At 43.6% G+C, this 26,134-nt stretch overlaps 1 protein-coding gene across 1 annotated transcript in view; it reads right to left on the bottom strand.

Moving 5' to 3' along the window:
- Positions 1–17,758, bottom strand: part of grk7a (G protein-coupled receptor kinase 7a) — a 38,491-nt gene extending 20,733 nt beyond the window's left edge. The window contains exons 1-2 of the mRNA XM_043702798.2: positions 17,106–17,758; positions 3,766–4,203 (exon numbers count right to left, since the gene is read on the bottom strand). Of these exons, the coding sequence (XP_043558733.1) occupies positions 3,766–4,203; positions 17,106–17,708 (1,041 nt within the window). The 5' untranslated portion in view covers positions 17,709–17,758. The remainder of the gene's footprint in view (positions 1–3,765; positions 4,204–17,105) is intronic.
- Positions 17,759–26,134: the final 8,376 nt, after the last annotated feature.

Here is a 26,134-nt window from a genome sequence, read left to right as displayed (position 1 = left end):
CCTCCACCACCACCCCTGGCAGCGTATTCTAGACTCCTACCACTCTCTGGGTAAAATGACTTGCCCCTCACATCTCCTTTGAACTTGCCCCCCTCACCTTAAATGTATGACCTCTAGTGTTAGATATTTCAATACTGGGGAAAAAGAATCTGACTGTCAACCCTATCTGTGCATCCCATAATTTTATTGACTTCTATCAAGTCTCCCCTCAGCTTCCGTCGCTCCAGAGAAAACATCCTGAGTTTGTCTAACCTCTCTTTATAGTTCATACCCTCTAATCCAGGTAGCATCCTGGTAAACCTCTTCTGCGCCCTCTCCAAATCTCCACATCCTTCCTGTAATGTGGCGACCAGAATTGAATGCAATAATCTAAGTGTGGCCTAATCAAAGTCTGATAAAGCTACAACATGACATCCTGACTCCTGTACTCAATTCCCCAACCAATAAGGGCAAGCATGTTGCCTTTAAAGCAAGTTTAAAATTCAGAAAGTTAGGAGGTATGGAATACAGGGATATATGGCTATCTGGATACAGAATTGCCTGGCCGAAAGAAGATAGCGAGTGGTAGTGGATGGAAAGTATCCTGCCTGGAGGTTGGTGGCCAGTGGTGTCCCACAGGGATCTGTTCTTGGTCCTCTGCTCTTTGTAGTTTTTATAAATGACTTGGATGAGAGAGCAGAAGGGTGGGTTAGTAAGTTTGCTGATGACACAGAGGTCAGTGGAGTTGTAGATAATGTCGAGGGCTGTTGCAGGCTCCAACAAGACATTGACAGGGCTGAGAAGTGGCAGATGGGATTCAACCTGGTTAAATGCAGTGATTCATTTTGGAAGGTTGAATTTGAATGCTGAGTACAGGGTTAAAGACAGGATTCTTGGCAGTGTGGAGGAACAGTGGAATCTTGGGGTCCATGTATATAGATCCCTCAAAGTTGATAGGGTTGTTAGGAAGGCGTATGGTATTTTGGCTTTCATTAATAGAGGGATTTAAGAGCCGTGTGGTTTTGCTGCAGCTCTATAAATCCCTGGTTAGACCACATTTGGAATATTGTGTCCAGTTCTGGTCACCTCATTATCAGGAAGGATGTAGATGCTTTAGAGAGGGTGCAGAGATTTACCAGGTTGATGACTGGATTGGAGGGCTTGTCTTATGAAGAGAGGTTGAGGGAGCTCGGGCTTTTCACACTGGAGAGAAGAAGGAAGAGAGGTGACTTGATAGAGGTGTACAAGGTAATGAGAGGCATAGATAGAGTAGGTAGCCAGAGACGTTTCCCCAGGGCAGAATTGGCTCTCAAGAGGGGCCATAATTTTCCGGTGAGTGGAGGAAGGTATGGGGAGATGTCAGAGGTAGGTTCTTTACGCAGAGAGTGATGGAATGCACTGCCAGTGGTGGTAGTAGAGTCAGAAACATTAGGGACATTTAAGGGACTGTTGGACAAGCACATGGACACAGTAAATTGAGGGGTGTATAGGCTAGGTTGATCTTAGATTAAGATAAATCTGGATATAGGTTTGCTCGCTGAGCTGGAAGGTTAATTTCTTCACCCTACTAGGTAACGTCTTCAGTGGGCCTCAGGTTAAGCACTGCTGATAATTCCTGATTTCTGTTTATATGTTTTAGGTTTCTTTGTGTTGGTGATGTCATTTCCTGTGGTGAAGTCACTTCCTGTTCTTTTTCTCAGCGGGTGGTAGATGGGGTCTAACTCAATATGTTTGTTGATAGAGTTCCGGTTGGAATGCCATGCTTCTAGGAATTCTTGTGTGTGTCTTTTTTTGGCTTGTCCTAGGATGGATGTGTTGTCCCAGTCGAAGTGGTGTCCTTCTTTATCTGTATGTGCCACAAAACGACATGACCCTCTCTCGCTAGTATCCTTACATAGGAAATGACATCACCGGCCCAAAGAAACCCAAACTTATAAATAGAAAGCAGGAATTATTAGCATTGCTTTGCCTGAGGCCCACTGAAGATGTTACCTAATAGGGTGATGAAATGTCTGGAAATGAACCTTCCAGCTCAGTGAGCAAACCTACATCCAGAACCTCAACCTGAACTACAAATCTTCTCAAAACCCATTAAGATAAATGCTGGGCACAATTGCGTGGGTTAAAGGGCCTGTACTGTGTTGTACTGTTTTATATTCTATGTCATACGTCTTCTTTACCACTCTTTCTACTTGTGTGGCCACTTTCAGGGAGTTATGGACTTGAACCCCAAGATCCCTCTGTACGTCAATGCTGTTCACAGTCCTGCCACTAACTGTATACTTTTCCTTAACATTTAATCTCCCAAAGTGTAGCACCTCACACTTACCCAGATTAAACACCATCTGCCATTTCTCACCCCATATCTACAATATCCATAATTCCACCAATCTTTATAGCATCAGCAAATTGACTTACCCACTTACCTACATTTTTATCCAAGTCATTTAAATAAATCACAAACAGCAGCAGTCCCAGTATGAATCCCTGTGGAACGCCACCAGTCACGGATCTCCAGCCTGAAAAACCTAAAACCATTATCCTCTGCCTTCTATGGGCAAGCCAATTGTCAATGTGCTTTTAAGCCCATTCCCCACTTTGCTTTCTTACTTTCTTTCTTGACATTCCTCCACTTTCTATTTTCCTCTTGGCTTCCTGTAGTAGAATTCTAGGTGCTAAACATAAGCTTTCTTTTTTTTTGCCTTATCTTAGGCTGTAAACCTCTTGGCATGCAGGCATGCTTCAGCGTTCTCTTTGTGGGGATGCCTTTACTCTGAACCTCCTGAATTCCCTCTCACTGCTCCTACACTGACTTACCTTTAAGTCACTGTTTCCCATCCAGCTTTGCTAAACCACACCTCAGCTCAATAAAATCAGACAGCAACTCTTTAATTTCTGCATTGTACCGCAAATGCACAGTTAGTGAAAGCTGCAATCCAAATTATCCCGACTGTGCAAATTTACAGAGTGTGAATTTTATGACAGAATAACACAGAGGAGATAACTAATTCCAACGTTATAATTAAAGAATTTCTCTTATCTGCTGATGCAATAGTAATACAATTGCTTCCTTGGCATATTTGTCATTGGATATTACCCAATTTCCACAACACATTGTTATATACTAGACCAAACCCCCTCAAAATATACTAAGAAGATAGTCTAGATTTTAACTTTTTCTAATTTTAAAGGTAAGTGTAAGGCATGTATTCCAGATGCAATTTGATTGGTCAACCTATCGACACATTATTTTTATACTACAGTTAAAATACAGACAAAATAAAAAGAAAATAAATAATTGGCTTAACTCTAAGTCTGTTGAAATGCTTAACAAAAGAATGCATATATATATATTAAAACCAATTACTAATTAACTGTTCCGATATAGTAACATCCCATAAACACACCCTATGCAAAGGCAAATTCAGTAAAACAGATTGTCTCACATGCAGTTCTAGCAGCAGGAAGATGGCCGCAGCTTTTAGTTGTAATAGAGAGAGGAATAAGAGCTTCCACATCCAGCTTCAAGATCTCAGCAACTGCTAAAAGCTAAAACTGAGAATCCTGGTTCTGTGGGAGCTTGACCCCACCCATTCAGGCTGCTTCTATTGTTCCAACCTCAGAAAAACAACCCAGGGCCTCACAAGCTGTTTACTGGCTTTGAGCAGACTGCTCTTCACCTCTGTCTCAAATTCTTTTCTAAAAAAAGGACAAAATGCACTTCTTAAAGTCATAGAATCGCCACACAATAATTTCTGGGTATTTACTGTGTCTGATTGTACTTACAATACGTGTAATGGATTTACCCTCTTTCACTTTGACTGCAAGCCCCAAATCTGAGAGCCTACAGTTGCCATTGTCATCCAAAAGCACATTTTCTGGTTTCATGTCGCGGTACACAATCTTTATGGAGTGAAGATGCAGGATTCCACAAGTAATCTGGGCTGCGTAAAATATCGTACGCTTCATTTCGATTCCCCGTTCTCCGATGTTGTAAATGTGAAACTTCAGATCTCCTCCATTCATCAAGGTCATGACCAAGCACAGATAGTTCTTGGTTTCATACGCATAGGCCAAACTGACAATAAATGGGCTGTTTGCCTTTTCCAAGATTTCTTTCTCGAGGAGGGCCATCTCCTCTCCATGCTTCTTTTTCAGCCGTTTCTTATCCAGCTGTTTACAGGCGTACATCTTCCCAGTTGTTTTCACTTGTATAGCACACACCTAACAAAGCAAAATTTGACGCTTTTAATTCATACAATAATCTGCCTTAATCCACGGATTTTAGACAATCCCTAAGCATATCTAAAAATGTTCACAAATATTTAAACCAACAAAATGCAAAATTGCTGGTTGTACATTTTTAAATTTTAAGAGTTAGAGAGTTTTTAACAGCACAGGGTGAGGTCCTTTCACTCATTGTGTCAGTGCTGAGTGGCACGGTGGCTTAGTGGTTAGCACTGCTGCCTCACAGCACCATGGACCTGGGTTTGATTCCATCCCCCAGGTGACTGTATAGTGTTTGCACATTCTCCCCCATGTCTGTGTGAGTTTCCTTCAGGTGCTCTGGTTTCTTCCTGTAGTCCAAAAATGAGCAGATTAGGGTGAATTGGCCATGCGAAATTACCCATAGTGTTCAGGAATGCATGGGTTTGCCATGGGAAATGCAGGGTTATAGGGGAAGTGGATCTGGGTGGGATGCTCTTTGAATAGTGAGTATGGGCTGAATGGCCTGCTTCCACACTGTAGAGATTCTATGATTTTGCTAGTTCTTCTTATTCTCCCTAAAAACTGAAGAAACTGTGATGCTGGAAATCGGAAACCGAAACAGAAATTACTGGAAAAGCTCAGCAGGTCTGGCAGCATCTGTGGAGAGAAATCAGAGATAACGTTTCACATCTAGTGACCCTTCCTCATCCCCCAGGTGACTGTATAGTGTTTGCACATTCTCCCCCATGTCTGTGTGAGTTTCCTTCAGGTGCTCTGGTTTCTTCCTGTAGTCCAAAAATGAGCAGATTAGGGTGAATTGGCCATGCGAAATTACCCATAGTGTTCAGGAATGCATGGGTTTGCCATGGGAAATGCAGGGTTATAGGGGAAGTGGATCTGGGTGGGATGCTCTTTGAATAGTGAGTATGGGCTGAATGGCCTGCTTCCACACTGTAGAGATTCTATGATTTTGCTAGTTCTTCTTATTCTCCCTAAAAACTGAAGAAACTGTGATGCTGGAAATCGGAAACCGAAACAGAAATTACTGGAAAAGCTCAGCAGGTCTGGCAGCATCTGTGGAGAGAAATCAGAGATAACGTTTCACATCTAGTGACCCTTCCTCAGAACTGATCCTGAAGCGCTAATTCTGATTTCTCTCCACAGATGCTGCCAGACCTGCTGAGCTTTTCCTGCAATTTCTGTTTTTGTTCCATCTATTCTGATGCTGTTTTTCAGCTCTTGGCTTATAGACTTATAGATATTTTCTATTCAACCTGTTCAGAAACTAACAAGGTGAAACTTGAACCCAGATGTTCTGGCACAGCAGTTTGGAAGTTACCATGCAACAGTCCACTCTGTAGCCTGGTCGATATTTCCTAGTCAGTGATGGAGCGAGTGGCACTTGAACTTGCATCTCTGAGCTGAAATATAGGGACACTGCCTCTGCTTTGCATGCTATGACCTTTCAAGTGCACAGTTAGATACTTCTCAAATATCTTGCAGGTTCCTGCCTCTTTCACTCTTCCAGGCACTGAGTTCAGATACCAATCACCCTCTGGATGAAAATTCTTTTCCTAAAATCCCCTCCAAACCTCCACTAAACCTTAAAACTGTGCCCCCCAGGTTATTATAAGACCATAAACCAGAGGAGCAGAAATTAGACCATTCAGCCGATTGAGTCTACTCCATCATTCAATCATGGCTGATAGATTTTTCAACCCCATTCTCCCACTTTTTCTCTGTAACCTTTTATCCCCTTAGCAATCAAGAACTTGTCTATCTCTGTCTTAAATACACTCAATGACGTGGCCTCCCCAGCCTTCTGTGGCAGTGAATTCCATAGATTCCCCACCCTGTGGCTGAAGAAGTTTCTCTTTATCTCGATTCTAAAAGGCCTTCCCTTTACTGTAAGGCTGTTCCCTCGGGTCCTAGTCTCTCCTACCAATGGTAACACCTTCCCAACATCCACTCTGTCCAGGCCGCTCAGTACTTTGTAAGTTTGAATTAGATCTCCCCTCATCCTCCTAAATATTTTAATATTTGATTAAAGATTTAAGAGCCATCTTAGGTGTCTTCAATTCGTTTGCATAAGGTGCAATCCTTGATCTTTTCTTTAGAAGTTCTGTGTCAAAGGTCATCCTCTCTCACTAGCACCTGATCAAGGAGCAGATGGTCCAGGTGAATTTAAGGTCGGGGTGGAATGTGTTGGTGACGTTGATGAACTGTTCAATCTCCTCGTGGGAGCATGAGGTGGCACCGATGCAGTCATCAATGTAACGGAGGAAAAGGTGGGGAGTGGTGCCGGTGTAACTACGGAAGATGGATTGCTCCACATAGCTGACAAAGAGACAGGCACAGATGGGGCCCATGCGGGTGCCCATGGCTACCCCTTTCATCTGTAGGAGGTGGGAGGATTCAAAGGAAAACTTATCGAGGGTGAAGCTCTTGTCAAGAGGAAGAACAAGGCTCATGTCAGGATGAGGCGTGAAGGCTCAGATTGGAGGCTTGAGAGTTATAAGTTAGCCAGAAAAGATCGAAAGAGAGGGCTAAGAAGAGCCAGGAGGGGACATGAGAAGTTGTTGGTGGATAAGATCAAGGATATCAGGAATAAAAGAATGACTAAAGTAAGATTAGAGCCAATCAAAGATAGTAGTGGATAGTAGTTGTGTGTGGAATCTGACGACATAAGGGAAGCACTTAATGAATACTTTTCATTAGTATTCACATTGGAAAAGGGCAATGTTAGTGAGAATACAGAGATACAGGCTTCAAGATTAGATGGGATTGAGGTTGACAAGAAGGAGGTTTTAGCAATTTTGGAAGATCTGAAAATAGATCAGTCCCCTGGGCCGGATGGGATTTATCCTCGGATTCTCTGGGAAGCCACGGAGGAGATTGCAGAGCCTTTGGCTTTGATATTTATGTCATTACTGTCGACAGGAGTAGTGCCAGAAGACTGCAGGATCACAAATGTTGTTCCCTTGTTTAAGAAGGGGAGTCAGGACTACCCTAGTAATTATAGGCCAGTGAGCCTTACTTCGGTTGTGGATAAGGTGTTGGAAAAGGTTATAAGAGATAGGATTTATAATCATCTGGAAAGGAATAATTTGATTAGGGAGAGTCAACACCGTTTGTGAAGGGTAGGTCGTACCTCACTAACCTTATTGAGTTCTTCGAGAAGGTGACAAAGCAGGTGAATGAAGGTAAAGTGGTTGATGTGGTGTATGTGGACTTCAGTAAGGCATTTGATAAGGTTCCACACAATAGGAACCTTGGAGCTGCACAGTGGCTCAACGCCAGAGAACCGGGTTCAATCCTACCTCGGGCGACTGTCTGTGTGGAGTTTGGAAACTCTCCCTGTGTCTGTATGGGTTTCCTCCGGGTGCTCCGGTTTCCTACCACAGTCCAAAGATGTGCAGATCAGGTGAATTGGCAATGCCAAATTGCCCATTGTGTTCAGGGATATGTAAGTTAGGTGCATTAGATTCCCTACAGTGCGGAAACAGGCCCTTCAGCCCAACCAATCCACATCGACCCTCTGAAGAGTAACCTGCCCAGACCCATTTCCCTCTGACTAATGCACCTAACACTATGGGCAATTTAGCATGGCAAATTCACCCTAACCTGCACATCTTTGGACTGTGGAGGGAAACCGGAGCACCCGGAGGAAACCCACGCAGACACGGGAAGAATGTGCAAACTCCACACAGACTGTCGCCCGAGGCTGGAATCAAACCTGGGACCCTGGTGCTGTGAGGCAGCAGTGCTAACCACTGAGCCACCGTGCTGCCCATAAGGCAAGGATAAATGTAGGGGAATGGGTTTGGGTGGGTTACTCTTCAGAGGGTCGGTGTGGACTTGCTGGGCTGAAGGGCTTGTTTCCATACTGTAGGGAATCTAATCTAATCTAGGCTATTGTACAAAATAAGGAGTTTCGGGATTGAAGGTGAGTTAGCGGTTTGGATCAGAAATTGGCTAGCTGAAAGAAGACAGAGAGTGGTGGTTGATGGGAAATGTTCATTCTGGAGCTCAGTTACCAGTGATGTGCCGCAAGAATTTGTTTTGGGGTCACTGCTGTTTGTCATTTTTACACATGGGTGTAGGAGGATGGGTTAGTAAATTTGCGGATGACACTAAGGTAGGCAGAGTTGTGGATAGTGTCAAAGGATGTTGTGGGTTACAGAGGGACATAGACAAGATGCAGAGCTGGGCTGAGAAGTGGCAAATGGAGTTTAATGTGGAAAAGTGTGAGGTAGATCACTTCAGAATAAGTAACAGGAATGCAGATTACTGGGCTAATGGTAAAATTCTTGGCAGTGTAGATAAACAGAGAGATCTCGGTGTCCAGGTGCATAAATCCCTGAAAGTTGCCACTCAGGTTGATAGGGTTGTCAAGAAGGCAGATGGTCAGTTGGCGTTTATTGGTCGGGGGATTGAGGTTCTGAGCCACAAGGTCATGCTTCAACTGTACAAGACACTGATAAGGCTGCACCTGGAGTATTGTGTGCAGTTCTGGTCACTGCATTATAGGAAGGATGTGGAAGCTTTGGAAAAGGTTCAGAGGAGATTTACTAGGTCATTGCCTGGTATGGAAGGAAGGTCTTATGAGGAAAGGCTGAGGGAGCTGAGGCTGTTTTCATTGGAAAGAAGAAAGTTGAGAGGTGACTTACTTGAGACATATAAGATAATTAGAGGGTTAGATAGGGTGGACAGTGAAAGCCTTTTTTCCTCGGATGGTGAAGGCTAACATGAGGGGACAGATTTAAATTGAGGGGTGATAGATTTAGGACAGATATCAGGGGTAACTTCTTTACTCAGAGAGTAGTAGGGGCATGGAACAGCCTAACTGCAACAGTAGTAGACTCGCCGATGTTAGGGGCATTTAAATGGGCATTGGACATATATATGGATAATACTGGAATGGTGTAGGTTAGAGGGGCATAAGATTAATTTCACAGGTTGGCGCAACATCGAGGGCCGAAGGGTCTGTACTGCGCTGTAACGTTCGAAATGCTATGTTCTATGTTCTAATGACTGAGGTCAGACTATGCAGCCTGTAATTTCCTGTCTTTTGCCTTACGCCCTTTTTAAACAAGGGGGATTACATTATTGATTTTCCTCTGGAAAATCCTCCCTGCCTCCAGTGATACCTAAAAGTTTGCTACTAAAGCTTCCATTATCTCTTCAGCTATCTCCTTCACGACTCCGGTTGTCAGTTTCAGCTGTCCGCTGCAGTGGCCGGTATATTGGGTCCAGGTCGATGTGTTGGTTGATGGAGTTTGTGGATGAGTGCCAAGCTTCTAGGAATTCCCTGGCTGTTCTTTGTTTGGCTTGCCCTATAATAGTAGTGTTGTCCCAGTTGAATTCATGTTGCTTGTCGTCCACGTGAGTGGCTACTAAGGATAGCTGGTCGTGTCGTTTCGTGGCTAGTTGATGTTCATGTATTCGGATCATTAGCTGTCTCCACAGCTAAGGTGGGGGGGGGGGCCTTTTGGTCCAGGTGATTTATCCACCTTCAGACCTTCCAGTTTTTCTAGCGCCTTCTACCACCATACTCATCTCTGCGCCCCCCCCCCCCCCACCTTAGCTGTGGAGACAGCTAATGATCCGAATCCATGAACATCAACTAGCCATGAAACGACACGACCAGCTATCCTTAGTAGCCACTCACGTGGACGACAAGCAACATGAATTCAACTGGGACAACACTACTATTATAGGGCAAGCCAAACAAAGAACAGCCAGGGAATTCCTAGAAGCTTGGCACTCATCCACAAACTCCATCAACCAACACATCGACCTGGACCCAATATACCGGCCACTGCAGCGGACAGCTGAAACTGACAACCGGAAGCGGCAGGGACAGGCCACTATAAATGCCGGAGGAAACACCACAGAAGCGCTTCACAGGAGGCTCCCAGGCACTGAGGATGTCACCTAGACAGGGGCCGAAACATTTGCAACAAAAATTTCCAGCTCGGCGAACAGAACCACAACAGGGTTGTTAAGAAAGCATATGGTGTTATGGCTTTCATTAACATGGGGATTGAGTTTAAGAGTCGTGAGATCTTGTTGCAGCTCTATAAAACTTTGGTTAGACCGCACTTAGAATACTGGGTCCATTTCTGGTAGCCCTATTATAGAAAAGATGTGGATGCTTTGGAGAGGGTTCAGAGGAGGTTTACCAGGATGCTGCCTGGACTGGAGGGCTTATCTTATGAAGAGAGGTTGACTGAGCTCGGACTTTTTTCATTGGAGAAAAGGAGGAGGAGAGGAGACCTAATTGAGGTATGCAAGATAATGAGAGGCATAGATAGAGTCGATAGCCAGAGACTATTTCCCAGGGCAGAAATGACTAACATGAGGGCTCATAGTTTTAAGCTGGTTGGAGGAAAGTATAGAGGGGATGTCAGAGGTGGGTTCTTTACACAGAGAGTTGTGAGAGCATGGAATGCATTGCCAGCAGCAGTTGTGGAAGCAAAGTCATTGGGGACATTTAAGAGACTACTGGACATGCATATGGTCACAGAAATTTGAGGGTGCATACATGAGGATCAGTGGTCGGCACAACATCGTGGGCTGTACTGTTCTATGTTCTATGTTCTATCTGTCTTAAATCTATAAATTCGCAATTTATTTAGATTCCATACAGTGTGGAAACAAGTCCTTCGGCCCAACAAGTCCACACCGACCCTCCAAAGAGTAACCCACCCCCCTCTGACTAATGCACCTAACACTATGGGAAATTTAGCATGGCCAATTCACCTGACCTGCACATCCCAATTTATAGCTAAGCCCCCCTCGTACAAGATGACGTCATCATCCTAGGAAAAAGACTTTCACTGTCTACCCCATCTAATTCTCTGATCATCTTGTATGTGTCTATTAAATCCCCTTTTAGCCTTCTCCTCTCCAATGACAACAGACCTAAGTCCCTCAGCCTTTCCTCATAAGACCTTCCCTCCAGACCTGGAAATGTGTTGCTGGAAAGGCGCAGCAGGTCAGGCAGCATCCAGGGAACAGGAGAATCGACGTTTCGGTGTTCCCTCCAGACCTGGTAACATCCTGATAAAATCTCCTCTGCACCTCTTCCACGCTTCCACATCCTTCCTGTAATGGGGCGACCAGAACTGTACACAATATTCCAAGTGTGGCTGCACCAGCGTTTTGTATAGTTGCAGCATGATATAGCGGCTCCGGAACTCAATCCCTCTACGAATGAAACCTAACACACCGTATGCCTTCTTAACAGCACTATCCACTTGGGTGGCAACTTTCAGGGATCTATGTACATGGACTCCAAGATCCCTCTGCACACCCACACTACCAAGAATCTTTCCATTGACCCAGTATTCTGCTGTCCAGTTATTCTTCCCAAAGTGAATCACCTCCCATTTTTCTGCATTGAACTCCATTTGCCATCTCTCAGTCCAATTCTGCAGTTTATCCAAGTCCCCCTGCAGCCTGTAACATTCTTCCACACTGTCCACTACTCCACCGACTTTATTGTCATCTGTAAACTTACTAACCCATCCACCTATGCCTGTGTTTAAGTCATTTATAAAAATGACAAACAGCAGTGGTTCCAAAACAGATCCTTGTTGCACACCACTAGTAACCGGGCTCCAGGCTGAATATTTTCCATCAACCACCACTCACTGCCTTCTTTCAGAAAGCCAGTTTCTAATCCAAACTGCTAAATTACCCTCAATGCCATGCCTCTGCATTTTCTCCAACAGCCTACCGTGTGGAACCTTATCAAAGGCTTTACTGAAGTCCATGTATACCACGTCAACTGCCCTGCCCTCATCCACATGCTTGGTCACCTTCTCAAAAGCCTCAGTGAGATTTGTGAGACATGACCTGCCCTTGATGAAACCATGTTGACTATCTGAAATCAAATTGTTGCTTGCTAGATAATCCTATCTCTGATAATCCTTTCCAAAACATTTCCTACAATAGATGGAAGGCTCACTGGTCTATAATTACCTGGGTCATCTCTGCTGCCCTTCTTGAACAGTCCTCTGGTACTAAACCTGTAGACAACGACAACTCAAAGATCAAAGCCGAAGGCTCCTCCATCTCCTCCCAAGCTTCCCAGAGAATCCTCGGATAAATCCCATCCAGCCCAAGGGACTTGTCTACTTTCATTCCTTCTAGAATTGGTAACACCTGTTCCTTACTAATCTTAATCCTTTCTAGTCTAATATCTCGTATCTCATGCTTCTCCTCAACAATATTATTCTTTTCCTGACTGAAAACTGATAAGAAATACTTGTTTAGCACCTCTCCGATCTCCACAGAATCCATATACAACTTCCCACTTCTGTCTTTAACTGGCCCTATTTCTACCCTAATCATCCTTTTATTTCTCACATATCTATAGAAAGCTTTAGGGTTCTCCTTTATTGTATTTCCTAAAGACTGCTCTCTTTGCTCTTCTGAACTCTCTCTTTAAATCCTTCCGAGCTGATCTGTAACTCTCCATCGCCTCATCTGAACCATCTCATCTCATCGTCACATAAGCCTCCTTCTTCTGCTTAACAAGAGATGCTATTTCTGTGGTAAACCACAGTTACTTTACCTTATTGCTTCCTCCCTGCCTGACAGGGACATCGCTATCAAGATATGAGTAAGATCCCAAAAATTCAAGAGAGTGAGTGGCGGAGTTGAGTACGGTGGCCATCAGGAGAAAGTGAGGGCTGCAGATGCTGGAGATCAGAGCTGAAAATGTGTTGCTGGAAAAGCGCAGCAGGTCAGGCAGCTTCCAAGGAGCAGGAGAAGAAGGGCTCATGCCCGAAACGTCGATTCTCCTGCTCCTTGGATGCTGCCTGACCGGCTGCACTTTTCCAGCAACACATTTTCAGCTATGGTGGCCATCACCAAGGAGAAGGTGCTAGAAAAACTGAATGGCCTGAAAGTGGATAACTCATCTGGACCAGATGGACTACACTGCAGAATTCTAAGGGGGATAGCTGAAGAGGTAGTGGAGGCGTTAGTGGTGATCTTTCAGGAATCGCTAGAATCAGGTAGGGTCCTAGAGAACGGGAAGATCACTAACGTGACACCCCTGTTTAAAAAGGGAGTAATGCAAAAGATGGAAAACTACAGACTGATTAGCCTAGCCTCGGTCATGGGTTAGAACCTAGAATCCACTGTGAAGGATGAGGTTTCTGAATACTTGGAAGTGCATGGTAAAATAGGGCAAAGTCAGCATGGTTTCATCAAGGGGAGGTCATGCTTGACAAATCTGTTCGAATTCTTTGAGGAAGTAATGAGCAGGTTAGACCAAGGAGAGCCAATGGATGTTATCTACCTGGACTTCCAGAAGGCCGTTGACAGGAGGCTACTGAGTAAGGTAAGGGCCCACGGTGTTAGAGGCAAGATACTGGCATGGATAGAAGCTTGGCTATCTGACAGAAAGCAGAGAGTGAGGATAAAAGGGTCTCCCTCAGGATAGCAACCGGTGACTACTAGTGTTCCACAAGGGTCGGTGTTGGGACAACTTCTCACTTTATACATTAATGATCTAGATAAAGGAACTGGGGCATTTGGGCTAAGTTTGCAGATGATACAAAGGGGCAGAGGAGGTAGGGAAGCTGCAGAAGGATTTGGACAGCTTAGGAGAGTGGGCAAAAAAGGGGGCAGATGGAATACAACGTGGGAAAGTATGAGGTCATGCACTTTGATAGGAAGACTAGCAGCATGGACTATTTTCTAAATGGGGAGAAAATTAAGAAATCTGTAGTTCAAAGGGATTTGGGAGTTCTGCCCCAGGATTCTCTTAAGGTAAACTTGCAGGTTGAGCCTGTCGTTAGGAAGACAAATGCAAGGTTGGCATTCATGTCAAGAGGACGAGAATATAAAAGCAGGGATGTGGTTCTGAAGCTCTGTAAGGCTCTGGTCAGACCACATTTGGAGTATTGTGCGCAGTTTTGGGCCCATATCTCAGGAAGGATGTACTGGCCCTGGAGCGGGTTCAGAGGAGGTTCATGAGAATGGCTCCTGGAATGAAAAACTTAACATATGAGGAGCATTTGAGGACTCTGGGACTATACTTGATGGAGTTTAGAAGGATGAGAGGGGATCTAATTGAAACTTACAGAATACTGAATGGCCTGGACAGAGTGGATGTTGGTAAGATGTCCCTATTGGTAGGAGAGACTAGGACCCGAGACTAGCCTTAGAGTAAAGGGAAGACCTTTTAGAACGGAGATAAGAAGAAATTTCTTCAGAAAGTGGTGAATCTATGGAATTCATTTCCATAGAAGGCTGTGTAGGCCGGGTCATTGAATGTATTTAAGACTGAGATAGGTAGGTTCTTGATTGTCAAGGAATCAAGGGTTACGGGGAGAAAGCGGGAGAATGGGGTTAAGAAACCTATCGGCCCTGATTGAATGGTGGAGCAGACCCAATGGGCTGAATGGCCTAATTTCTGCTCTCTTGTCTTATGGTCTTCTTACTTCCCTCATCGCATTTTCTAGTGGTCTATTTTCCACTTTTGCCTCTCATTTTCTGCACTTTATATATCTAAAGAAACTCTTGCAATCTTTTCTAATATTACCAACTAACTTACCTCATATTTAATCTTCTCCCTCCTTATTTCTTTCTTCATTGCCCTCTGTTCATCTTTGTCTAATCCTCTAATTTCTCACTGCCCTTCACCACATTATATGCTTTCTCTGTTGCTTTTATGCTGTCCCTGACTTCCCTTGTCAGCCGGGGTTGCCTCATCCTTCCTGTGCCATACTTCCTTTTCCTCGGGATGAATCTCTGCTGGGTCTCCTGAATTACTCCCAGAAACTCCTTCCATTGTTGTTCCACTGTCTTTCCTGCCAGGCTCCTCTCCCAATGAATCCTGGTCAGCTCCTCCCTCATGTCTCTGTAGTTGCCTTTATTCAACTGTAATGCTGTTACCTCTGATTCCACCATCTCCCTCTCAAATTTCAGACTTACCTCCTGAAGGCAAACATTTCTCCCTATCTCCCAATGCTCCTCATAAATTTGTCGAGAGTGTGTTGCTGGAAAAGCACAGCAGGTCAGGCAGCATCCAAGGAGCAGGACAGTCGACGTTTCGAGCAAAAGCCCTTCATCAGGAATGAGGCTATGAGCCGAGGGGGTGGTGAGATAAATGGGAGCGGGATGGGGCTGGGGCTGGGGGGAAGGTAGCTGAGAGTGCAATAGGTGGATGGAGGTTGGAGTAATGGTGATAGGTCAGAGAGGAGGGTGGAGCGGATAGATGGGAAGGAAGATGGACAGATAGGACAATTCATGAGGGTTGTGCTGAGTTGGAAGGCTGGGACTAGGATAAAGTGAGAGAGGGGAAATGAGGAAATTGGTGAAATCACATTGATCCCGTGTGTTGGAGGGTCCCAAGGTGGAAGATGAGATGTTCTTTCTCCAGGCTTCGGGTGGTTAGCGAGTGATGATGGAGGAGGCCAAGGACCTGCATGTCCTTGGCAGAGTGAGAGGGGAAGTTAAAATGTTCGGCCACAGGGTGGTGGGGTTGGTTGGTGCGGGTGTCCCGGAAATGACCTGTGAAGTGCTCTGAGAGTAGGTGTCCTGTCTCCCCAATGTAGAGGAGACCGCATTGGGAGCAAGGGATACATGATTTCTGTGGGGAGATTCTGGGTTGTAAGACTGGGGTTCACCAATGTGGTGTTCAAACAATCCTCCTGTTGGGGTGGTGAAGGAGGTATTTAGCATACTGGCCTTCATTGGTTGAGGCAGTGAGCATAGGAGTTGGGATGTTATGTCACAATTGTATAAGTCATTGGTGAGGCCGCACTTGGAGTATTTTGTACAGTTTTGGTCATCATGTTATAGGAAAAATATAGTTAAACTGGAAAGAGTGCAAAGAACATTTACAAAAATGTTGCCGGACTAGTAGACCTGAGTTATCGGGAGAGGTTGGCCAGGATAGGATGTTATTAATTGGAACAATGAGCGGTGACCTTATTGAGGTATATAAAATCATGAGGAGCATTGATAGGATAAATGCATAGAGTGTTGTTCCCAGGGATATGGATCAAATTTAGACAATTGGAGCTAGCTGAGTGAGCACCATGGTCAGCATGGACTATTTTGGGCTGAAGGGCCTGTTTCCACCCTGTATTACTCTAAGACCCTGTCCTGGGCTGCCAGGGAGGAGAAAGAAACTCACTTTGGAGGGGGCCACTAGAAAAGAGAAGAAGAATAGAATCCCAAAAGTGTGGAAGAAGGCCATTCAGCCCATTGAGTCTACACCGACCCTCTGAAGACCCACCCTATCCCCATAACCCTGCATTTCCCATAGTCCATTCACCTATCCTGCATATCTTGGAATGTGGGAGGAAACCCACACCGACACAGGGAGAATGTGCAAACTCCACACAGACAGTCGTCTGAGGGTGGGATTGAACCCGGGACCCTGGCACTGTAAGGCAGCAGTGCTAACCACTGAGCCACCATGCCACCCTCAGATCATATCAAAGGAAGATTTAAAATACTGAACAGTAAAAGACTGCAGATATCCCCTGGTCAGCATTGTAGAGGGGTATCTGGCTACCCTGACTGGCCAATGCTGGCCTAATGGCCATGCAGTTGGGGGAGGGATGAAGGAGGGGTTTGAAATTGCAGGTACCCCGAAACCAACAGTAAAATATCAAACACGCTGGATAACCTAAAACAGGAGCAGGGAGTACTGGAGAGGCTCTGTAATTACCGGTGGAGAGAGAGAGAGAGGGATTGACAAGCGTTAACGTTTCAAGTGCAGTTTGATTCTTTGGAAACCCCAGTCTCCACTCCCTAGGGGCTGGGGTGGGTGGGAGGGGGGAGATGTTTTGGCCTCAGTGTCAGGATCTGGGGGTGGGTTTGCTCACCCTCCCTCCCAATGGGTATTCGGAAATTCTTCCCCTTCAAAACAGGAGTCTTCTTACCTCTCCAAATCCACCCTTGCCCAACACCCTGAACTGATAGAAGTATTTCTCAGTTATAGGCTGTCGCTCAAATGTTTTCCACTGCAAGAACTTGGTGAAAAACGGACTGTTTTGGAAGTCCTGGAAAGGTTGTCCAGCAAGGAACATTCTAACTTCTGCCTGAGCCATCGGCAAGAGTTCCTCAAAATCCTTTTCTGTTGCATCTTTACATTTATCGGCCAGATCCTGGCTGAGGAAGGAGAGATAGCTCTTCGAATCAGGTTTTAGAAAGTTAGTGACGATGTTCTGCCTGAGATTGTCCTTCACCCCATCTTCTGCCAGATAAAAGTCAGTAACTTCATTTACAAACTCCACAGCACCTTGATATTCTGGAACAGTTGCTGTAAACGTATGAAACAACTTCTTGCCAATTGGCTGTCTCTCACACACACTCTCGTAGATAATATCAATATTTTGTTTGACTGAAGCACTTTGCTGATGGCTTGGCAAAGCTAAACTCTGTCGCCTCTTTCTCATCTCCTTGAAATCGCCATCCACACTCTTCCTGGCTTGCAGGTAAACTGTGTTGGCTATCAGGTTGTCGAGTGCTCCCATGTCACACATGTTGCCTTCTTTTTGTAAAGCCTCCCACCGTGTGAAAATATTTGAGAGTCTGTCTACACCTAGTATCGCTGCGACCCAATTTTTTTTGGTACCGTTATATACCTCCCAGATTCTCCTAAGTACATTAAGATGTTCTATTCAGGAGATTATGATGCCTAAGCGGTTTCTATCTAAGTAGATTTCATTTTTCGCCTTTAGTTTAGTCAGTGGCCGTCATGAAACGCGATTGCTAACATATTTGGAAGTGCTCAGCTACATATTCGTCGAGTTCAGCAGTTTTCCTAACTTGTCCCTTTCACCTTATAAATTCTTGTTGATAACTCTGTGCAGCAGCAAGCATTTTGAAAGAAACTATGTTCAGAAATTTAATTTTCATTAAATGTAATTAATTAAAAAATTTAAAACATGACATGAAAATAAACTATGAGTAAAATTTGGAAGCTTATACACTGCAATTGAGGTCATGTTGAGGTCATGTTCAAAAGGATAATTCTATCACAGGGTTATTCTACTGTATCTAAAGCCCATGCACATTTTCTGATGGAGCTGTGCATTATGGTTGGTGGAAAAATCAGCGGCCTACAGTGATGTACAAATTTAAAGTAAACTGTGACTACCGTATATTGCAAGATACTTTATAGTGAACAGAAAATTATAAAGGAGGAGGGGGTGAGACAAGTGGAGCAATGGTATTATCACTGGGTTTATCATTCAGTAGTCCAGGTTATTACCCTGGATACCAGGAGTTCAAATCTCAGCTCAGGATTCGGTGAAATTTGATTAGATTAGATTCCCGACAGTGTGGAAACAGGCCCTTCGGCCCAACAAGTCCACACCAACCCTCCAAAGAGTAACCCACCCAGATCCATTTCCCTCTGACTAATGCACCTAATACTATGAGCAGTTCAGCATGGCCAATTCACCTGACCTGCACATCTTTGGACTGTGGGAGGGAACTGGAAGCATCCAGAGGAAACCCACGCAGACACGGGGAGAATGCGCAAACTCTAAACAGACAGTCACCCAAGACTGGAATTGAACCTGGGACCCTGGTGCTGTGAAGCAGCAGTGCTAACCACTGAGCCACCGTGCCACCCAAAATTCAATCAAGCCAGGAATTGGAAGCTCGTCTATTAAGCAATCATCAACTATCATTTTAAATCCAGCTGGTTTGCTAATGTTGCTTCAGGATGGAAAACCCAGGAATATTGCAGCAGTTTTGGGCCCTGAATCTAAGGAAGGATGTGTTGGAGGGGTCCAGGGGAGGTTTACATGAATGACCTCAGGAATGAAAGGCTTGTCATATGAGGAGCAGTGGAGGATTCTGGGTTTGTGCTTGACCAAGTTTAGAAGGATGAGAGGGATCTGATTGAACATTCTGGTCTTCTCAGAAGGATGTTGTGAAACCTGAAAGGGTTCAGAAAAGATTTACAAGGATATTGCCAGGGTTGGAGGGTTTGAGCTAATGGGAGAGGCTGAATAGGCTGGGGCTGCTTTCCCTGGAGCATGGGAGGCTGAGGGGTGACTTTAAAGATGTTTATAAAATCATGAGGGGCATGGATAGGGTAGATAGACAAGGGTGATTCCCTGGGGTGGGGGTGTCCAAAACTAGAGGACATAGATTTAGGGTGAGAGGGGAAAGATTTAAAAGGGATTTAAAGGGCAACATTTTCACACAGAGGGTGGTGCGGGAATGGAATGAGCTGACAGAGGAAGTGGTGGAGGCTGGTACAATTACAACATTTAAAATGCATTTGGATGGAAAGATGAACAGGAAGGGTTTGGAGGGATAGGGACCACACCTAGGCAAATGAGACTAGATCAGTTTAGCAAAGCTGGTCACCATGGATGGGTTGGGCTGAAGGGCCTGTTTCCATACTGTATGATTCTATTTAACTTGAGGGCAGAGGTTGAAGAAGGTTCTTTGTGATAATCTCAGCCAGAGCAAGAATCGAATTCAAACTGTTAGCATCATTCTGCATTGCAACCTACTGTCCAGCCAACTGAGCTAACCAAAACTCTCAATAATGCTTTGCTAAAGGACACAAAAATACACAGAAATGGAAATGAATGCAAAGACATTTATGATCTCATATTACTGTCAACTGTCTGATCTTCACTTGAGGTTCCCTGACGTTTTAGCAGTGGCACCTATTACAACCCTAACACACGCTAGCCAGTAAGTTTTGAACAACCTGTGTTATTTCTAAACCTGCAAAATTGCTAATGCTGCCAGATTTAATCCTCAATGCTTTTGAAAACTTACCCATCCAGCCATTATTTTAAAACATATTCTCACTTTCTCTGTCTCATGCCCTGCAGAGTCTCACAGCTGTGCCAGGCAATCTGCCCTTGGGCTCCTGCCAGTGCTACTTTTGAATGGCTGTTTGGGTATGCCCAGAAGGGTCCCATGGTGACTCACACTACAATTTCCTCTCCTCTCCTTTGACGAATTACCTACTCACTGATTGGCACTTCTTCCTGGCAGCGTGAGCAGAATTCTTAAGTGTGGAATCGTTGGCTCAAAGCCATAACCAGCCTTTCTGTGCACAGCATCTTGGAGCTACTGAGTTTAACTGCTTTATATACGTAATGCAGCAATCAAAGGAAGCTGAGTGACAGATAGAAAATTTAGTTAAAAGTCACACAACACCAGGTTACAGTCCAACAGGTTTATTTGGAAGCACTAGCTTTTGGAACTTTGCTCCTTCATCAGGCGCAACCACCTGATGAAAGCTAGTGCTTCCAAATAGGCCTGTTGGACTATAGCCTGGTGCTGTGTGATGTGTAACTTTATACACCCAAGTGTATAACACCGACGTCTCCAAATCACAGAGAATTTAGGCATCAATCCATCTTGGACCAATGGGACGGAAATCTCCTTCCTCTGAGACTGCCAAAAGGTCGATAAGATTATTCAGTTCTTCAGTCAGTGTTTTGTAAATTTCGAAAATGGAAATATGTCTGACATCTGCAGTTAAAGAGAAAATCCATTTTGCACTTACACCTGTGGCTTACAGATGTGAAATTAAATTGGTTGTTAAGTTTGTCCACTTCTTAAAATGCTGAGTCAAAAAGTGTGGTGCAGCATCAGAGGAGCAGGAGAGTTGACGTTTTGAGCATAAGCCCTCCTGCTCCTCTGATGCTGCCTGACCGGCTGTGCTTTTTCCAACACCACACTTATCGACTCTGACTCTCCAGCGTCTGCAGTCCCCACTTTGTCCATTTTTTAAAATACTGGCAAGGCAAACATTAAATTCAAGCCAAGACTCTAGATATTTTTAAAACTGCCAGGCATCCTATTTGGTTTTAAACTTCATAAAGATTGACAAACGTAAATTCCGCAGAGTCATGTAGATTTGAAACGTTAGCTTGCTCTCTCTTTATGGATGCTTCCTGACCTACTGTGATTTCCAGTATTTTTTATTTCAGCTAAATTTTGGAAAGTTCTTGTTCCTAAGAATAATAGTTTGACCACTCTACAACATAAACCTGCCTGAAATTCATTCAGAATGATAGATATCCCCTAGGATTATTCCCTAGGAGCTTGTGTACTGTGGTCCTCCTGCAGCCTACACCCAAGTATGTTTTATCGCTCAGTAAAACAGTCAACTTAAAGAACATTACAAAATGGGCCAGAGTTTGCAATAAGCATTAGGCTTATGGTGACTCCAGCCCTTTCACCAACCCAACCCACCTGAACTCACCAATCCCACCTCCCCTCCAGCCAAAACCCACAACTTGCATGTGCAGTTAAATACTGAGATCTGTAAGTTGTCACAGATATTTCTCAAGTTTTCTTAACTGACTGTAATGTGCTGTGGAACATCTTGAGGTTTTGAAATGTTTCATATATATTGTCATATTTTCTGATCTTTGTTTGTTCTGAAGAAAGATAATGCTCATTCTCAGTTTTTTTACTGTCTTTATTGAATCTCTAAACCAGTACAAGGCCTGGGAAAGTTGAAGTGGAAACATTAATCTGGTCACCCTAATCATATACCCTGCAAGGGCTCCTGAAGTGCACTCTGCTCTCTCCCTTCCCTCTCTGAGTTACCACAGGATGTTCAACTTGCTCCCCATCTCCATCTCCAACCCTCACTTTGACCAGCTATTAAAACACCTTTCTTGATATCAAAACACATGCTCACATTCACAGCTAATAGAGGGTTAGCTTCGTTGATGTTACGAACATGACAATACAGGATATTCTAAAGATATTAGAGTCATAGAGAAAAACAGCATGGAAACAGACTCTTCGATCCAATCCGTCCATGCCTATATTCCAAATTCTAACTTAATTATTGTTCAGTGATTATAGATTCCATTGTTTATTAAAACGTTTAGAAATATTTTGATGGAGACTGACAGCACAGTTGATTAGCAAATTCATTCTCTTTTCCTTTATTCACTCATGGGACATGGGTGTCGCTGGCTGGGCCCAGCATTTATTGCCCATCCCTAGTTGCCCCTTGAGAGGGTGGGGATGAGCTGCCTTCTTGAACCGCTGCAGTCCACCTGTTGTGGGCTGACCCACAATGACCTTGGGGAGGATGTTGACCCAGTGACACTGAAGGAACGGTGATTTTTTTTTCCCCAAGTCAGGGTGGTGAGTGGCTTAGAGGGGAATTTATAGGTGTGGCAGCATTCCTATGTACCTGCTACTATTTTCCTAAAAATTCCTGCTCAGGAATCCTTTTAAAATAAAAGATTAAAAATCTTGTGAAAAAAATCTTTTGCACTATACGTTACTGGCCTTCTGCAGAATTTACATAAAACTGATGATTTAGGCAATGAACACTTTACTTTATCTCTTAATAAAATCATACCTTACATAAGTACATCAGGGTAATAGATGCTATACGCCTTTCGTCTGTCCTACCTTTATGTAATAATTGCAGTTAAGCTAATGCTGTAAACAATCCTATAAGATGCTTACATATTATCAGGAAAACAAGCACCACTGAAAGGGCAGAAAAGACACAGTCTTTCTTGAATAAATTTACAAATCTTGAACTGTTCACTAAATTAGTTCAAAAGTTGAAAAACAATTGTGTTGTTATCCTCTCTCTCTCAAAGAGTGTTTCGCTCTGAGCAATGTCAGTGTGAAGTTGCAGTCGGAAACAGACAATGCTTGGTACTTAACACACAACCAGGTTACGTTGAAGGGATAATCCTCTAAAACCTTCAATCCAAAACAATTGGAACGTTGTTAGGCATCTTTAATTTCAACTGAAAACTCAGAAATACTCCAGAAATAACACACTGTCTCTATACATCAAAGGAATGTCTAATTAGTGTGTTACATGGATGGAATCCTGTCAAGAGGAATGCTAATTGGAATTGTACTTCTTTCAAATGCAGTTAATCAGATTGATGGACATCAAGGGTTGAAAATTAGGTTATTACCATTGAGAACCAACTGGTGAGCCAAGAACAGAAAGGTACAATGCTGCTGAACTGAAAGAATGTAAGTCATAAATTTAGGTCTGCTGCTGATAATTTCTCAGCTTCAGTGCTTCAATCAATCTTGCAGATAATGTAGGTGTTCCTTCTAATCAGAGTTAATTCACATTCTTCTCTATTTACCTGCATGATGTAACCCTGGGCTGCATTGATAGTTCCTTCTTTTACTCTGGACTGGATGTCTGCACCTTTTGATCTGATTTGATTTGATTTATTATTGTCGCATGTACTGAGATACAGTGAAAAGTATTGTTTTGTGTGCTAACCAGACAAATCTACCTTACATAAGTACATCAGGGTAATAGAACAGAATGTGGAATATAGTATTACAGCCACAGAGAAGGCGAGGAGATAGATCAACTCTAATATGTGAGAGGATTCTTCAAAAGTCTGATAACAGTGGGGAAGAAACTGTTTTTTGAATCTAGTTGTATGTGTATTCAAACTTTTGTATCTTCTGGCCAATGGAAGAGGGTGGATGAGGGTATAACCAGGGTAGGGAGATGTATCTTTGATGATGTTGGCTGCCTTCCTGAGGCAGTGGGAAGTATAGATGGAACGGGCTGGTTTTCGAGATGGACTGGGCTGTGTTCACACCACTCCGTAATTTGCACATAACCTCATGAGCTTCTCCAACTTTCCAGAAGGAATAACCAGAAAATGCTCAATGAGATACAGCCTGATACAAAATAATAATTGCTTTAATTCACAATAAGGTAAAGATGGTGACCTCTAACCGTCCTCCAGCACTTCCATCCACATAGCACTCTGTGCCAATGGGCTGTTCCCTGGGACACACACTGAGACAAACATCAAATGTGCCTGGAGGTCTATCACTCTTTGGTCTGACTGAAACTTGCTGGTCTTACAGTATAAAGAGTGAACCTCAACTGAATGTTGTAGACTGGCACATTCAAAGGTACGGGACAATGTGCTGAGGGATGAACTATAATGTAGGGAAGTTCCTGCCAAAGGTGCAGAGTGGAAAGATCACTGTCTAAGGTCTGAGGGTCAATTACATTTCAAGATATCCTTGTCATCTTAAAGGGAATCTAAGTAGTTTCCTTTCATGTTTAGAAAATACCTGTTTTGGATTTAGTTTCTAAGGAGGAATGTCAAAATTCCATTACATTTTCTGTAAAGTCTGTATAGAACTGTTCTGTACTTGCATATACCTAGAAATAATTTATGAATAAAATATGTTTTTGAAAAAAAAACCTGCCAATTAGGCTCAACTAAAACTCTTGTGTCTAATTGATTTAGAAAGGGGCTGATTTCTCAGCATAACCTGTGTCTCAGTTTGTTCTCTTTCCTTTGTCATCATCCTGAAGCAAAAATGAAAAGGCCCTTATTTTACCAAGAAATTAGAGAGTTCCTAATAGAATGGGTGGGACCAAGTTATCAATTCCAAAATATGTTAATGAATTACTTATTGTTTACATGGTTTGGGGAAAAGAATATTAGCATATTACATATTAACATTCTAACATACTTTCCGTTAATGCTCAACATTTTCATCCTAGCTTCTTTCTATGGCAAAGAAATCAAAAGATCACAAAATGGGACAGTGCACTTGAGAGAAAAAAATAAACTGTTCCCCTGGGTGAGCCATTTTTTTCCCCTCAAGTTTGATGGTGTCAATTAGTTTAAAATGTATCTTGGGCAGTAGTTAGCTGACAAGGAATATTATGTCCTCTTTATGGACACTAAATGTGCAATTTTTCAAAACCCACGGGCTAGTAACTTCACTTTGGTTTAAACTGGATTTGTATAAACACTTTTCAAAATGCTGCTCTCTTCCACTGGACAGCCCCACCATTGTCAAAATCAGTATTCAGTCACAAAGGACAGTGATCATTATGTTCTCTTGGTGTTCAAAACAGCAGCATCTTATATGATTCTGAGTGTTACTACTGCTGAGACCACCTATTGTAATGTCTCAGCCTCTACTTTAACCCAGTCCTCATCCGTACCCGTGTTACTGTGAGATACGCTGACTTTGATGCATTCATGGAGAAAGTGAGGACTACAGATGCTGGAGATCAGAGCTGAAAAATGTATTGCTGGAAAAGCGCAGCAGCACATTTTCAGCTTTGATGCATTCACGGCTGGTTTCCCTTGCTGCATCTTTCATAAACTTGAGCTCATCAAAAACTCTCCTGCTGTGTCCTGCCTTGCTCTACATCCTAGTCATCCCTCATCCCTCTGCGCTAACTGATCTGCAGTGTTTCCTGATCCAATAACTCCTCAGTTCAAAACCCTTAGCACATTTACCATCATGACAGTGCCCTTCACATCTCGATAACCTCCTCCATTCCTATATTTCCTTTTGGTTCCTGGCTATTTACGCATTCCTGATTTTCATTGTCCCCACTCTGATGGCTGTGCTTTTGTGTGCCTGTGCTCTAAGCTCTGGAATTTCCTTCATTAACCTTTCCACCTCTCTCTCTCCTCCTTTAAGATGCTCTTTAATGATCCCGATCTTGGTGTGAAGGGGACAGTTTCACAATTTGGGGATGACCCAAGAATTGGAAAAATTATATATTGCGAGTGCAGAGCGGAACGGGACTCCAAAAGGACACAAACAAGTTGATGGAGTGGGTGGAGAAGTGGCAGATTTGGTTCAATGCAGAGAAGTGTGAGATGATGCAATTTAGTCGGAAGAACATTGAACGTCAATATAAAATAATTCTAACAGGGGATGCAGGAACCTGGGTGTATACACACACAGATCATTGAAACTGGCAGGACAGGTAGAGACTGCAATTAATAAAGGATACACAGGTTAAAAACAGAAATCGCTGGGAAAACTTAGCAGGTTTGGCTGCATCTGTGGAGAGAAAGCAGAGTTAACTTTTTGGGTTAGGTGTCCCTTTTTCAGAACTGATTGTAGCTATGGAAAGATTGGTATATATGCTGAGGATTGGGGGGAAGGGGGAAGGACTAAATGATGGGTGAAG

This window comes from Chiloscyllium plagiosum, unplaced genomic scaffold (assembly GCF_037043375.1).
Source record: "Chiloscyllium plagiosum isolate Xiang-an unplaced genomic scaffold, Cpla_swu_hap1 HiC_scaffold_13, whole genome shotgun sequence".
NCBI lineage: Eukaryota > Metazoa > Chordata > Chondrichthyes > Orectolobiformes > Hemiscylliidae > Chiloscyllium > Chiloscyllium plagiosum.
The sequence above is the reverse complement of the archived record's forward strand: the minus strand, read 5'-3'. Positions and strand labels throughout refer to the sequence as shown.